The sequence below is a fragment of the Anabas testudineus genome, chromosome 16 (assembly GCF_900324465.2).
Source record: "Anabas testudineus chromosome 16, fAnaTes1.2, whole genome shotgun sequence".
NCBI lineage: Eukaryota > Metazoa > Chordata > Actinopteri > Anabantiformes > Anabantidae > Anabas > Anabas testudineus.
This window is the reverse complement of record NC_046625.1, coordinates 19,895,055-19,909,046: the sequence shown is the minus strand read 5'-3', so window position 1 is coordinate 19,909,046 and position 13,992 is coordinate 19,895,055. Positions and strand designations below refer to the sequence as shown.

The 13,992-nt window shown below is 42.2% G+C and overlaps 2 protein-coding genes across 2 annotated transcripts in view; both read left to right on the top strand.

Annotated features, from left to right (window-relative positions):
• LOC113169465 (furin-like protease kpc-1) overlaps nt 1-2,996 on the top strand; it is a 133,712-nt gene extending 130,716 nt beyond the window's left edge. The window contains exons 20-21 of the mRNA XM_026370864.1: nt 1,711-1,776; nt 2,244-2,996. Of these exons, the coding sequence (XP_026226649.1) occupies nt 1,711-1,776; nt 2,244-2,339 (162 nt within the window). The 3' untranslated portion in view covers nt 2,340-2,996. The remainder of the gene's footprint in view (nt 1-1,710; nt 1,777-2,243) is intronic.
• Nucleotides 2,997-9,665: 6,669 nt separating this feature from the next.
• pou3f2b (POU class 3 homeobox 2b) lies at nt 9,666-10,952 on the top strand. The gene has a single exon (XM_026372481.1). The coding sequence runs from the start codon at nt 9,666-9,668 to the stop codon at nt 10,950-10,952; it is 1,287 nt and encodes a 428-aa protein (XP_026228266.1).
• The last annotated feature ends 3,040 nt before the right edge of the window (nt 10,953-13,992 follow it).

The window sequence follows — 13,992 nt, the reverse complement described above, 5'->3', positions numbered from 1 at the left end:
TTGTATATCTTTATTACTTTAGTCCAGCTTGTGTACCTAGAGACTAATATCCTATTTTATTTCTGGCAAGTTATGCAAAATTGCATGGTGTTGGAGCTGAGAGCATGCCTTCTGTATAAAGGTAAATAAAGGGCATTGAGGAGAAATAACTTTATAGTCCAGTGGGTGTATAGTTGATATCTACAGTAAGCTTAGCATTTACTGTAGCCTCCTAGAGACACTAGTAGTAGTTAGTCATGTCTGTTTTTATTTTATATATATTTATTTTTAGCAATAATACGTCAAACTGACAGGTAGACTGTCTGTGTATGACTTTACAGTCCTTTTAGTACAACTGGTTTGTGCATGAGCATGTCAGATTTAAGATCTGATGCTCTTAAGTCTAAACTCCAACCTCACTGCACTTTATTCATAGTTTTTTTTTTTTTTTTTTTTTCTGTCACATGATTGCAGCTTCTCCTGCGTTAGTGACATATACAGTTCTCAGCTTCACCGGCAACAGCATATGATACCATTTATTTTAGCTTGGGAGTTCTCTTTTCGCTCCATGTCTTTTTATAGTTTTGTCGTTCATACTGTACTCCCCGCTGTGCTTCTATTTTCATGAATGCTGTGAGAAATAATTGAAAGCGCAGCGTATGGTGCCGTCTGTTGCAGTGCTCCCACTTCCTTGTGCCTTGTAAATACTGTATCACTAAAACTCCCACTGTAAGCTGCCGGCTTGGGATTCCTCACAACTCGGAGACGTCAACACTAACTGAAATCTTGAGCCAAGATCAAATCGTAACCAGAGTCAGAACATTGCTCCCATGGACAGGGCTGCTTTTTGATTGATTTTAAATTCAGCTGTTTGTCCTTGTCTTTTCAGTTGAGAAAACAGAACTGAAGATTTCTCTGAACAGCTCATGTCCTATTTTTTTGTTGTTGTTGTTGTTGTTTTTTGTTGTTGTTGTTTTGTTTTTCTGTGTGAGTGTTTACTCGAGTTTCTTCACTCGTGCCACCCATAAGGAAGGGGGAAAAGAAATGTCAAAGGAGTCACATCCCCTGCTGCAAGTGATGCTGGTGTGAAGAGCAACAGATGGAGCACCTCAAGGAGTCTTAACAATAACATACAGCAACAACTATAAATAAAACCATGGCTGATAATTTGAAGGTCCACTTCACAGATTTTACTCATTAATTTCAGTTGGTATGTTATGTGTCCTCTGTGGCTCTGGACCAGCTGTCTGAAAGAATAACCCTGATATCATCAGGGTTTTTACAGAACTGTTGTTTCAGATCTTGAAATGACAAAAAGATGTGATTGGTTACATTATTGAAATGTCATGTGTGGCATTTTTAGGACTTTCCTCATACAACAGGGTAAACATTAATAAACGTAAAATAAAATTGATGCTTTTATTTTGAAAATTGTTTTTTAACTGATTTCTTGTGACTGAGTTAATATTGTCAAATTGCAAAATGTGTGATAACTGATATTAAATCAATATTTCTATGTCTCTGTTTGATTCTGATACAAATGTACATTTTAGGATTCAGAAATCACCAGATAAATTGAAAAGAAAGATAAGAGATAGTTTCAGCCCTACATGTAATCATGGAATGATTATTTAATTAGGATTTCTCATCAGACAGAGGATGACATCTGTGGTTTTCTACTTTCCTACTCGTTGTTTATCTTTAATGCCAAATATGTGCTACATCACTCAGATGCGGAAGCTTCCCGGAAACGTAGTGGTCGACAGGAACGGCCAGATTCCAAGTAGGACTTTACAGGTAAGTCCACAACTTCCAGAAAACATGTGGATGGAAATGTATTTTACATTTCAAGGATCTAAATGACTGTTGAAGCCCCTAGTACTGGACATGTTTCACATTTAAAATAATTAATAGATTTTTTGATGGCTCAAAACACCATTTTGATGATAGATTAACCGTTAAATTCATTGTGTTCTTGCAGAACAACATTTTTCCTTTCTTCCCAATTGTGGGAATTTGCTGCTTCACTTTGTACCTTTACTTTTGGTCAGCAAAATAAACTATTTGATGATGACACGTTTTGTTTCTTTATAAAATCATTTTTACATTACTTAACAAAATGATCAAACCAAAATTTTCAAAATAACCTGCAAATAGTCTGATATTATACAGCACCTCTGTTGTTACAGTATATGCAAAGCCCTAATGCTTTTTTGTACTGCTCACACATTTCTTCTTCTTCTCGTCCACATCATGTCCAACAGTCACATCGGGTAAATGTTGAACGGAGGTCCTCTGCAACATCAAGCCATGCTGCTGTGAAGGAACTTCATGAGACTGTCACGGACGGTGTGGAGTGAGAGATCGGGTCCTCGCCACCTCAGATTCTCCCAGATGTTGTCCTGCCTGAGATGCAGCAGTCATCCTCCTTAGATCCACAACGTAAAAGAACTGTGAGGAGAAATCCTGAGGAACGGACTGGCCAGCAGGCTGGAAACTGAAGAAACAAATCCAAACAGTGGTTAAAAAAACGACTGATCCATGTACTGTGTTTAAACTGTGCAGCTTCAACAGAGTCAACAGGGATTATTTATTGTTGAATTCTGACTTGGCTTCAAAATGTAATCACCCTCCCACCACAGAAACACACACACACACACAAACATATAAATCCTTCCCCAAAAACAAATAGTCCAACAAGCAGGTCTCAGCTCTCATCTCTCCTCCTAGTTTGATTTTTTTGGAAGTTCCAAAGGTTAGTGCAAGATATGTTTGTCTTTTTCCACTTCACTGAAGGGTGAATTCAGCTCAGTGCAATAAGAAATGGATTACCCATTCATTAAAGGGGCTGTGTCACTCCTCATTGAGTTGGACAAATAACAAATTAATTTCTAGCCGCCTAATTTCTCTCTGTTCTCCACTGAATTTCCGATAACGTCGAATTACTGATCACAGCCATGTGAGCTCCCTCAACTTTTTATCAATTCATTAAAAATGTGCCACAGCGGAGATGCTACAGAGGAAATTCTCTGGCTTTTTTTTTTTACTGCATGCTTCCTTTACCACCACAACACTGTATACAAACAGAAACCGAGTGAGGTGTTTCACTGAAATGAGGTTATTAAAAAACACCAGAAACCATTAAGGAAAGTTTTCAGAAAAGTTACCGTGTTGCCATGTTTGGCCTGAAACTTTATGAACTTTGTGTGGGTGTATTTCAATATAAAGCAAAGATGTCAGAATGATGGCAGCACTTTCTCAGTCAAGTGCAGGTCTGTAGGTTGTGGTGTTTTGTAAAGTAGCAGTAGTGTATTGACAGGGCAGTATTGATGTTTCAATTAGAGCAGCGTTACATAGTGCTGCCATGTTACCATGCTGCGTCTCCCACCATCTGCTCTGCCTCCACGTCTGACGAACGAGGCACGTGGGGCTAATCGAGCCGCACATGAGCGATGGGACCGCAAGATCTATCAAACACACACGCACACACACAAGCATGCATTTATCCTATACACACGTCCTTATGCAGAAAAATGGGGGAGGACGAGGGAGCGCTCCTCAGCCCTGCTGTTTAAACAGCCTTCAGAAAGCTTGTGATTCCTCCCCTTCTCCTTTCACATTTGCCACAGGAGCAGCCAGCAGGTTATTTCACTGACAAGGAAACAGGCAAACACACCAGATGCACCAGTTAAAAACCTTCAAAAGCTCATCTGACGGAGAGAAAACGAGGGGGGGGGAGATGGCGGTTGGCTTCTGCCAGGTTTTCACGTGCTGGGACAGTCTAAAATAACAGTGTGCATTATGCCTGGCGTTATTGGCTGCCAAACCACACGTATCAAAGACCTCATTGTGTGGATTACCTTGTTAATCTGTTGATGCCATTCAGTAGTATTGCAGGTGTTAATGTGCCAGTTTTTTTTTTTTTTTTCGTCTCTTCTCTTATTGGGGGGGTGTAGCGTTAGGTTGGTAATCTGCTTTAAATGCTTTCTGGGGAATGAGACACGCTGAAATCCAGCCAAGAGAACTCCACTATCATGAAGAGCTTTCTCTTAATACAGCACCGAGGGGAGTGACTGACTGAGTCTGCTTCATGCCAACAGGGACAAGCTGGTGAGCTACACGCCCCGCGCCACTTGTTGAAATATATGACTGCATGAATAATGAAAGAGGAAAAAGGAAGTGATATTGCTAAAGCAGTCCCACAATGACATCCATCACAGAAACGTCTCCTCTGTTTCGTCCCGCAGAACTCCAGGTTGTGCCTCTTTGGAGGAGCTAACCAAAGCTGCTCTCTGTGCCATGCCTGAGCTCAAAGACTGGAGGTGAACTCCTTAACCAGAAAGAGAGAAAGATAAAGCTAAAGAAAGAGAGAAAGACAGAGGGGAAAGGGACAGAAAGAGAGGTAATCCTCCCTTTTTTCTGCTTCCCGGGGTGGTCTCTTCATCCAGGGCCTCAAAGAGGGACAGAATACACCTCCCTGCTACAATGGAGGGGACCCACAGGGGCTGTTGCTATCTGAGTGTGTGTGTGTGTGTGTGTGTGTGTGAGTGAGATGGGGGTGCAGCTTTAAGCAGGCCTTTGAGTGGCCTAATTGCATTGGAATACAGCAGCCTGAGAGCTGGCTCAGATCACGGGCTGCTGGAGGGGTTAGCGCCCGCGCCTCAACAGCCACACTCAGCAAAAGAGCCCCGGCACAATGTTCACAATTAATGCTCTCCCTCTCGTTAACTCTCTCTCCACTTTTTGTCCTCCTCTACTTTTCTCTCATTCTCCTCCTTTTCACCCCGTGTCTCACTCTCTCTCCTCTCATCTCCGCCACCCCCCCCCCCCCCCCTCCTTCCCTCCCCTCCCCTCAGTATGTCGTCACTCACCCACTGTATTAATCCTCCCATACAGCCTGTCAATCACGCTCTCTTTGATGCACACAACAATTACAGTAAGGATGAAAGGCGTGGGCCGGCTCCCGTTATGTAAGACTTCAAACAGGCCTGAGCAAAGAATTATTGATATGTGAACAGCTAATCTGAAATAAAACCTCAACCACATGACGAATCTGTTTAGAGAGATGTTTAGATAGATGCAGGAAAAGGTCTGCTTGATTTAAAGGTGCTGAATGCAGTTCACTATACATACATCCCACTTTACAGTGTAATAGGGGTCGTTATATTTAATAAGGATATCAGTTATTTTAAAAGATTTTGAAGGACATTGGCTGAATTCTTTAGATTTTTAATTTCACATATTATCTTCTCCTGTATGAGCCAAACAAAGGAAAGCTGCTACAGGTGGAAGAAGCGAAACAGAATATTCATTTAAACACAATTGTTCCCTAAAGAAGAGATGAGTCTCCAAGTGGCTCTGAAAACATTCTTAAACATATAATTGTACTTCTACTACTATTACTATTGCTGCTTGCATTTTATTCTCTACAGTAAGAGTCCAGAATTGTGAGCAGCACTCACTAGGGGCATATGTCTGTTCATGCAGAGCACATAGAGATAAAAACCATCAGCTGATCGAGAGACAGAGACTCTGCAACAATTTAAAAACTGCTTAGATTTGATGTGCTCTCTGATTCTAACTTATCTCATTTGGCTGCTTGTTTTCACTTTGTATGGTAGTAAAGTGAATATGTCGGGGCTTTTAAAGCATATATGTATATATGCTCTGTCTAAATTAGTTTCATCTGTTTTTTCAACACAAAAAGTTAAATTATGTCAATGAAATCTCTTTGTCACTTTCACCTTTATAGAATATTAGGTTTAACTGCACTGAAAAGTCCATTCTCCAGTGTATGAGCTCTGCGGGTTTCTTGTTCCCACATCATGCTTGTTTAAGTTGCATGCTGGACTGTGATTAACGCCACACTCGTCGTGTTGACACTAAATCTCCAGAGTTTAGAGCACAGAACTGAAATATACGTGAAGATTAATTATATACCTTACATAAGTTACTGTAGCCTGTCTTCCCTCTCCAGGAGACAGTGGACGGTTCATTAAATGGGTTAATATAGTCAGACATCCACACAGGTCCTGGCCTAGCCTCTAGTTGGGACTCAACTGTCCTTGTCTTTGAATGGGACTCAGTGGACTGTGTGCGTCGATCAATCAGTGATCAGTGTTTAAAATCACATCATTTTTAACCAGCCCGTCCTTTGATTTTCTTTATTACACGAGCCGTGTCTTAATAAAATCTAATTATTTCCGCTCACAGGATGCTTTCTGGTGAGAAATTGGCAGAGGGATGTGAGCTGATGTATGGGGAGACAGTCGCCTAATTAGAGCGTTAGAAATTGAATCTTTACAGCACATGGGTCATATAATTATCCTACTGTTAATTTAACGCTTACATTCTCTGCTGTTCATTTTTATTCCCTTAAATGTAGTTTGGCAGCGGCCCTTCTGTGCTCAGCACTGGGTTTTTACAGTACAAGAGGAGGGCAGCATGGCCCCTAACATTGGCCCCTTTGAGTGATTGAATAACTGAGGACCCTGCAGTCCAAATAACGAGGCTTGCATCATTTATGCATTGTTAAGCCATGTAATTGAAACGAGCCATAGTTTGCATATTACACCATTAAAATAATGTGCTTTGCGTTTCTCCCAACACGACTATTTAAGCCTGTGTGGCGATGTGGTAATTCCTTGAATTACAGCCTAATTACCACAATGTTCTTTTGATTTGGCCGATTTCAATGTTACGCCACAATAATGTTCAGTATTACCAGAATGAATTACTGAGCCGTGCCTGGAAACTTTTCCTTGTATGACTTAAATCCTGGCGGCTTCATGTGCTGTGAGTGCAGCTGGATTCACATCCATAAAGGATTATTAGCCTATGAAATGAGATCCATTAAAGGCCCAATCAGCAATACTTAATTGAAGATGGAGTTATACGTGGAATGTGAGCAGGTTTGTGCGGTCCTCAGCTGATTCTCACATGCCCGGTTCATTTCACCGTTTACCGATATTAGGCTTAATGTAAACACACCAACAGGGTGTGACTTATAATTCCTGCAATTACAGATCGCACATTTAAATCTAATATTGGAAGTGTGTGTTCGGGATACACGATGTAACTTCAGAGCACTGGGTTGCCATACATTTATTTTAAGATAATACCATTATTGTTCAAATTCATCTTTGCCAATAACATCAGTGATTGTGAATGTGTTTATTTGGCCAAACAGCAAAACAGGAAAGTTGCCAGGATATGAGATCCAGGCCATAAAAGACCGGGAAAAAATAAAACATTTTACAATTAGCACTTGCCCTTTGTTACATGCCCCTGTGCACACGAAGTGTGTCCCTGTGTGAACTTCTTGAATAAATTAGCATAGCTGCAAATGATTTGTGAGTGTATTTAGACTTTTCTGTTTTCACTGCACAGTTTGAGTATTTTTGATGAAAATACTTCTGTAATAATTGCTTTTTTTATTGCATTATAATTCTGCTGCTATAGGTCCTGGTTATTAAATAAAATGTTTAATTACAGTTCCAGTCATTTGCATAGTTTAGAACTTTTAAAATGTGGATATTGAAGAACTGCCTGCGCTGATTTATTGGTTTAATTTGTGGCCAGTATAATGCTTTAATTCTGGTGGACTGAAGTGTTATACAGTGTAGACCAACCAAAAGTGCCTTTTAATTGCATATATACAGTATGATTATTAATGCCTTCTAATGTTCAGATTTAAGGAGAAGTTAGAAAGTTGAAAGAAACTAACGTACATACATACTGCTGTGCAGAAATTCACTTTTATTGTAATTTTTCACACAGTTTCATCTCGTGAAGTGTGAGGAGCAGCTTTGAGGACAGACGTGATCTTTTTTAGGTTTTCAAGCTCTTTCTCCCTCTCAGGGCCTTGTGCTCTCTACTCCTCCCTCCTTTATCCCTGTGAAGGCTTTGTCCCCACAGCAGAGAGCCTCTCTAAATAGAGGCCTTTAGATAGTCCAGGAACAGGAGGGGGGCGGCAGCGACGCGACTGCTGTTGTTTCATTTACCTCTCCCTATGGCAACCAGCAGCGGTCGGCCAGGAATGTCCCCTCTCTGGACAAAATCTTGGTCCCTGAAGCTGACACCGGGGGGACGACAGCTGGGACGAGATGGAAACCTGGCCCTCGCTGCCCTGGACTGGAGGCCTGAGTCTGGACTTAATCCTCCTCTTCACTTGTATCCTTACTTTAGTAGATGATGAGCAGCGAGGGAGGCTTTTCACACAATCTATTAACTCTAAAATACTTAGATATATAAGACCAGCAAATCATTTCTAAATCTCTGTTGGTGATGTAAAGAATCCTGGAAGGCTCCCGGTGTGGCTGCACCACGCTCTAATGGTCCCATATTGAGCCTTTACAGTGGTGTAAACACCCATTTAGGAGCACAGGAAATCCTTCAGTTTATCGAGGAAACGTTTGGAGAAGTAAAAAGCTTATTTTCTGTTTTAAAAATTCACTATAATAGAAACTCAGCTTCAGCTTCGAGCCTGAAACCCTCCTTTTTCTGTGTGTAGCCACTGCTACTCAAACGTGGAAAATGTACAGCACAGTTGGGCAGACAGTTGATTTGTTTACTTTATGAACTGTCAGAAGTTTTCAAGTCAAGACGTATGAGAGACGTCCGCATTTACACTGACACTGTAACTAATACAGCAGCCCACACTTTGAGACAGTGCAGATCACTCTGAGAGTAACAGAGAGGTTTATAAAAGATGAATACACACAATAAGGAAAGGAAAAACCTGCAGTACACTAATGCAGTAAAATACAATAAATACAGTTTTTCAAATCACACATGTCTTGGTTTCCACAAACTAGAAAACTTGTATGTATTAATGGCAGCTTAGGCGCAGTATACAGCAGAAGACTGTCAATAAATGAGGTCAATTTCATTTAATTTGATCCTTATTTATGACAAAGAGGATTTTTTCCAATAGGCCAATATCAATTTGTCATCAATTCAAACGTGCTTGAGCTCTTTCCTACTGCATATACCTTAATTTGGAAACTCAGTAGTTTGAAAAAGTTGTATTCCTGCTACAGTGCGCCACATACCTTACATTTTAAAAACAAAGTGAAGTCTATAAGGCATGTTTTATCTGCCGTTATGTCACCATGTCTGTTGTTTTCCAACCGATGCATGTGTGAAAAAAAAAACCCCACTCAGTTGATTCTGTTCACCTCCTCGACAGATCAAACCAGTCCTGTAAATAACATGTCTTATCCTTACATCTGAACACGCTTCTCCGTTACCTGAGAAATAAATCTGTGCTGCAGTGAAAAAGCTGACATTGACTGATCAAATCAGGATGTAGCACAAACCTCTCAGATAACATTTAATAAAACCGGCGTGCGCACAATACAGTCCTAAATAAACCTCTGTATCTGCTCTACAGCAGATCATTGTCCTAATCTTCTCAATCAAGAAAACCCTGGTCCTGTGGAAGTAGCCTACCTGCAGCCTCTCTCCTGACAGAACATGATTATCAAAGTAAATCAACTGTATCTTACAGTTGCACTGCTGATCCCGGTGCTCCGTCTCCCTATGCTGCACTCCGGCTCTCCGCTTCCATGGGAGCCTTCAACTCACACTCTCCAACAAAGAGAGTAGTGTTTGTTGAGATTTCCCCGTAGCCAATCAACGCGTCGTTGCTCTTGGTAACCACGTCCATCATCTTTTGACATCCAATGAGCGGCGGGGGCGGGGTGGAGTCCAGGTGCGCCTCGGCGTCCACTTGGCAGAGCGCCTGGGAGCCGCCTGTGGGCAGGAGTGGATCTGTCAAATGCGAGGTTCCTTTAATAAGAGCGACCAGTCCGGCTCCGAGAGTCATGGCGACCGCAGCGTCTAACCACTACAACATCCTAACCTCCAGCGCATCCATCGTGCACTCGGAGCCTGGCAGCATGCAGCAAGCCACGGCGTACCGGGACGCGCAGAGCCTGTTGCAGAGCGAGTACCCGCTGCAGAGCAACAGCCACACGCTCAGCCACGCACACCAGTGGATCACGGCGCTGTCCCACGGAGAGGGAGCCCCGTGGTCCTCCAGCCCGCTTGGCGCAGAGCAGGACATCAAACCCGCTGTGCAGGGCACGCGGGATGAGATGCACAACTCCAGCAGCAACCTACAGCACCAGTCGCGACCGCCCCACTTGGTGCACCAGACGCACGGGAACCACCACGACGCCCGGGCGTGGAGAACCACCACCGCGGCGCACATACCAAGCATGGCGACGACAAACGGCCAGAGTCTTATTTACTCCCAGCCGGGCTTCAGCGTGAACGGGCTGATACCGGGCAGCGGGCAGGGAATGCACCACCACAACCTAAGAGACAGTCATGACGACCACCACAGCCCGCACCTCAGCGAACACGGACACCCACCGTCCCAGCATCAGCACCAGCACCGGCCGCAGAGCCACCACGACCACTCGGACGAGGATACGCCGACCTCGGATGACTTGGAACAGTTTGCCAAGCAGTTCAAACAGCGGAGGATCAAGCTGGGCTTCACGCAGGCGGACGTGGGACTCGCCTTGGGGACCCTGTACGGAAATGTGTTTTCCCAAACCACAATATGCAGGTTTGAGGCCCTGCAGCTCAGCTTCAAAAACATGTGCAAGCTGAAGCCTCTGTTGAACAAGTGGCTGGAGGAGGCGGACTCTACCTCGGGCAGCCCGACCAGCCTGGACAAAATCGCGGCGCAGGGGAGGAAAAGGAAAAAACGGACTTCAATAGAGGTAAGCGTAAAGGGAGCTTTGGAGAGCCATTTTTTGAAGTGCCCTAAACCTGCAGCGTCGGAAATAATAACCCTGGCGGACAGTCTGCACCTGGAGAAAGAAGTAGTGAGGGTTTGGTTTTGTAACAGGAGACAGAAGGAGAAACGCATGACCCCTCCCGGAGGAGCTCTGCCAGGGAGCGAGGATGTGTACGGGGACACGCCGCCGCACCACGGAGTCCAGACCCCGGTCCAATGAACTCTACTGGATCGCTCCTCCAGGACTTGTTTATGCTTTTTATTTATCCCCAAGGTTATATATAAATCACTGGACTATGAAACAATATAGTGGGTGTTTTATGTATAATAGATTGGAGTGAGTACTTACACAATATCTGCAGTGAATCTCTGAAAAATGGAAAATGTGTGAGGGGAGGACAGGACATTTTTCTCCTCTCCCGGAGCTAAAGGAACATAAGCCTGTGTTGTGTTCTCCGAGGATACATGCCCAGCACTGTGACTCCAGTCGACGCAGTTTCAAGGTGTAGCCCCTATTGTGTATTGAAATCATACTTGACGAAAAAAGAGGGAGGGGAAGGAGGGCATCCCGTTTTTAGGCGAAACGCAAAGCTGAATGGTTTCCATTCGCCACTTTTATATCAAACCCAACACCTTTTATTCCTGCGCGTAAAAGGGGAAAGTAAAGGCAGAGGCGTTTTAGTTTTGTAGCTCTAAAATGTGCGTCCAGCAGTACTGGGTGGGTGGCGCAGAAGGGTCACAGGAGCTGCGTTAATGGAGTAAACTGGAGGCCAGTAAAGGCTGCAGCCCCAGTCCAGTGGAGTCCAGCTGGGGGGGTGAGCATCGCCTGAGTCCCATCTGTCGGCCAGAGCCGCTGTGCATCGTGAACACTGCTGGAGAAGTGCAGGCCATTCAGCTCTTATTTATTCTGTGAGGACTGAGGTCAGGGTTTAGCTATGAAACAGGTTCTTATTAATATTATTATTATTATTATTATTATTATTATTATTATTATTATTATTATTATTATTATTATTATTATTATTATTTTAACACCCGTGTGCAGCTCCTTGGCTACGATTTCCTAAATCTGATGTGACCTCTGTCATGAATCAAGCAGAGTAGTAGAGACAAAAAGGCCATTGCAGATTTCACAAAACAAGCGCTTAATACACGACCCCCCCCCCCCCACACCCCCCTCACAGAGAGTCTCCCAGCTCCAGGTTGGGCTCCGTGGCGATTGATTGGATTATCTGGCACTTTTCCACAACAAGATGGGCTATAGATATATAGATATCTACAAGAAAATATATATGTCACCAACTCTGACAGAATATTTGGATCCACTTTTGTAAATATTGTAAAACTCTAAAAGTCATGCTTAATCCCTTCGTTTTTCTTTCTTCACTGGGGCACTTTTTGGATCGATGTTTTCAGAAACAAGCAGGTTGAGTTGATCAAATCCAGATTTCATTCACAGCCTACCTACTGCCTTGTATTTGTCTCCAATTTAACGTTGATTTTATTATCGAAATTCTGCTCGTTCAGGCTTTCATCGTTTTGTGTGGCGCGTTTTGTTTGGAGTCGATTTTTGTTTTTTTTATTATTATTATTATTATTTCTTTAAATTCATGTGATGTGAAATCAGCTGAATTTGTCGAACTAGTCTGAGGAGTTCTGTTCTGGCTTTTGATGTCCGCATTGAAAATGACGTTAGGTTGTGTTTCCAGTCAAAATATTATTGCTTATTTATGGGACTGAATTCTGATTAGTAATCTATAAGTGAATCAGACCCAGAGAGAATAAAGACAGAGATTAACATCAGAATTACTAAGAAAGAAAAATATAATATGACAACAATAAGGCCTTTAAATTAAATTCCAAAATACAATTTAATGACATTCCAAAAAAGCAGCATATAATCCAAATTATTATTATTATTATTATTATTATTATTATTATTATTATTATTATTATTATTATTATTATTATTATTTGTGTGAGGTTGTTGCCATGCATTTCATTTCAGCCATTTTGTTTATCTCCTTCTGTGTTGCTTTATTATGGGGTAAATTGCTCGTAGACGTTTAATTTTATTTTTGACTTTGTGTTAATGAGATTGTAATTTATTCTACGATGGCTTTTTTTTTTATTTTTTTATTTTTTTTTTTATAGATGACACAAAGTGCGGGAGAGCCTATATATGAAATGACACCGAGGAGGCTTTTGTTTTGTAGGGAAGAAGAGATGACTTTTATTTTTCAGCGGGATTGCCACAGCCTGGACCGTCTCACCTAAATGTATATACATCTTTTCTCCCAACAGTAGCTTTGGTTTATTTAGTTTTTTTTATTTTATAATAAGACAGATATCCAGGGATTTTGTGATGGTTTTTTTTTCTCCCTCTCATGTGGAAACAGCTTTTTCCTTTCATTTTTTATTCCCTTCTCGTTTTCTCCTCACTGGAAACGTCATGGCATTGAAATCTGTCCTCAGTAGCTTTAATGAATCGATCCAAGTCAGAATTCACTGGAAATCCAAGATGTGGGATGTAGACCTGTAGCAATCCGACGCTGTTTTCTTGATGTTCTGTTTGTTTGTTTGTTTGTTTGTTTCATTGCTTGTTAAACCAGTCTTTTTTGGTTTTGTTGGGGGGGGGGGTGGGGTGGGGTGGGGGGTATAGGCTATGTCATATTCACTGGATGAACTTGGGGTAGATATAAAGCAGAGGTGAGAAGCGCCTGCAGGTGTTTCATCACTTGACACATGAACAACGGACTTGCACATTTTTAAATAATGGGGTTGATATTAAACAGCTTTTTTTCCAACGTCCAGGCTAAATGTATTTTCTTTTTTGCCTTTTTTACATTCAGCAGAGCAGAAAGCTGCAGCAGTGAGTTCCCTACGTGCTGTTCAAAAAAAAAAAAAACAAAAACAAAACATGCTTCTTACCTTGAGCTCATTCGTTTGTGCGGAATTAATGGTTGAGAGAAAATCAGGGTTGATGAATGGAAGATTAGGAGCCGATGATGTGTTGTTTTTGCTCCAGGCTGCTTTGAAATGGACTGGCTTTGGCTGGGAAACCCACAGCTTCCATCTAAGGTTAAATTAGGGGTTCGAGGACCCACAGTGGTCCGTAGGAAGGCTGAGAGGGGTCCTCCACGGTAATATTTTGGTTTCACTGCTCTTTTATTTACAGCTTAAGGGGTTCTTTCTCTGCTGCATGCTCACAGCACTTGTACACTAAAAAAAAAAAAAAAATCCCTGTTAGCATTCAAAAC

Excerpts from the sequence above, each read along its gene's own strand:
- pou3f2b (XM_026372481.1), top strand. The coding sequence starts at position 9,666 with ATGAGCGGCGGGGGCGGGGTGGAGTCCAGGTGCGCCTCGGCGTCCACT.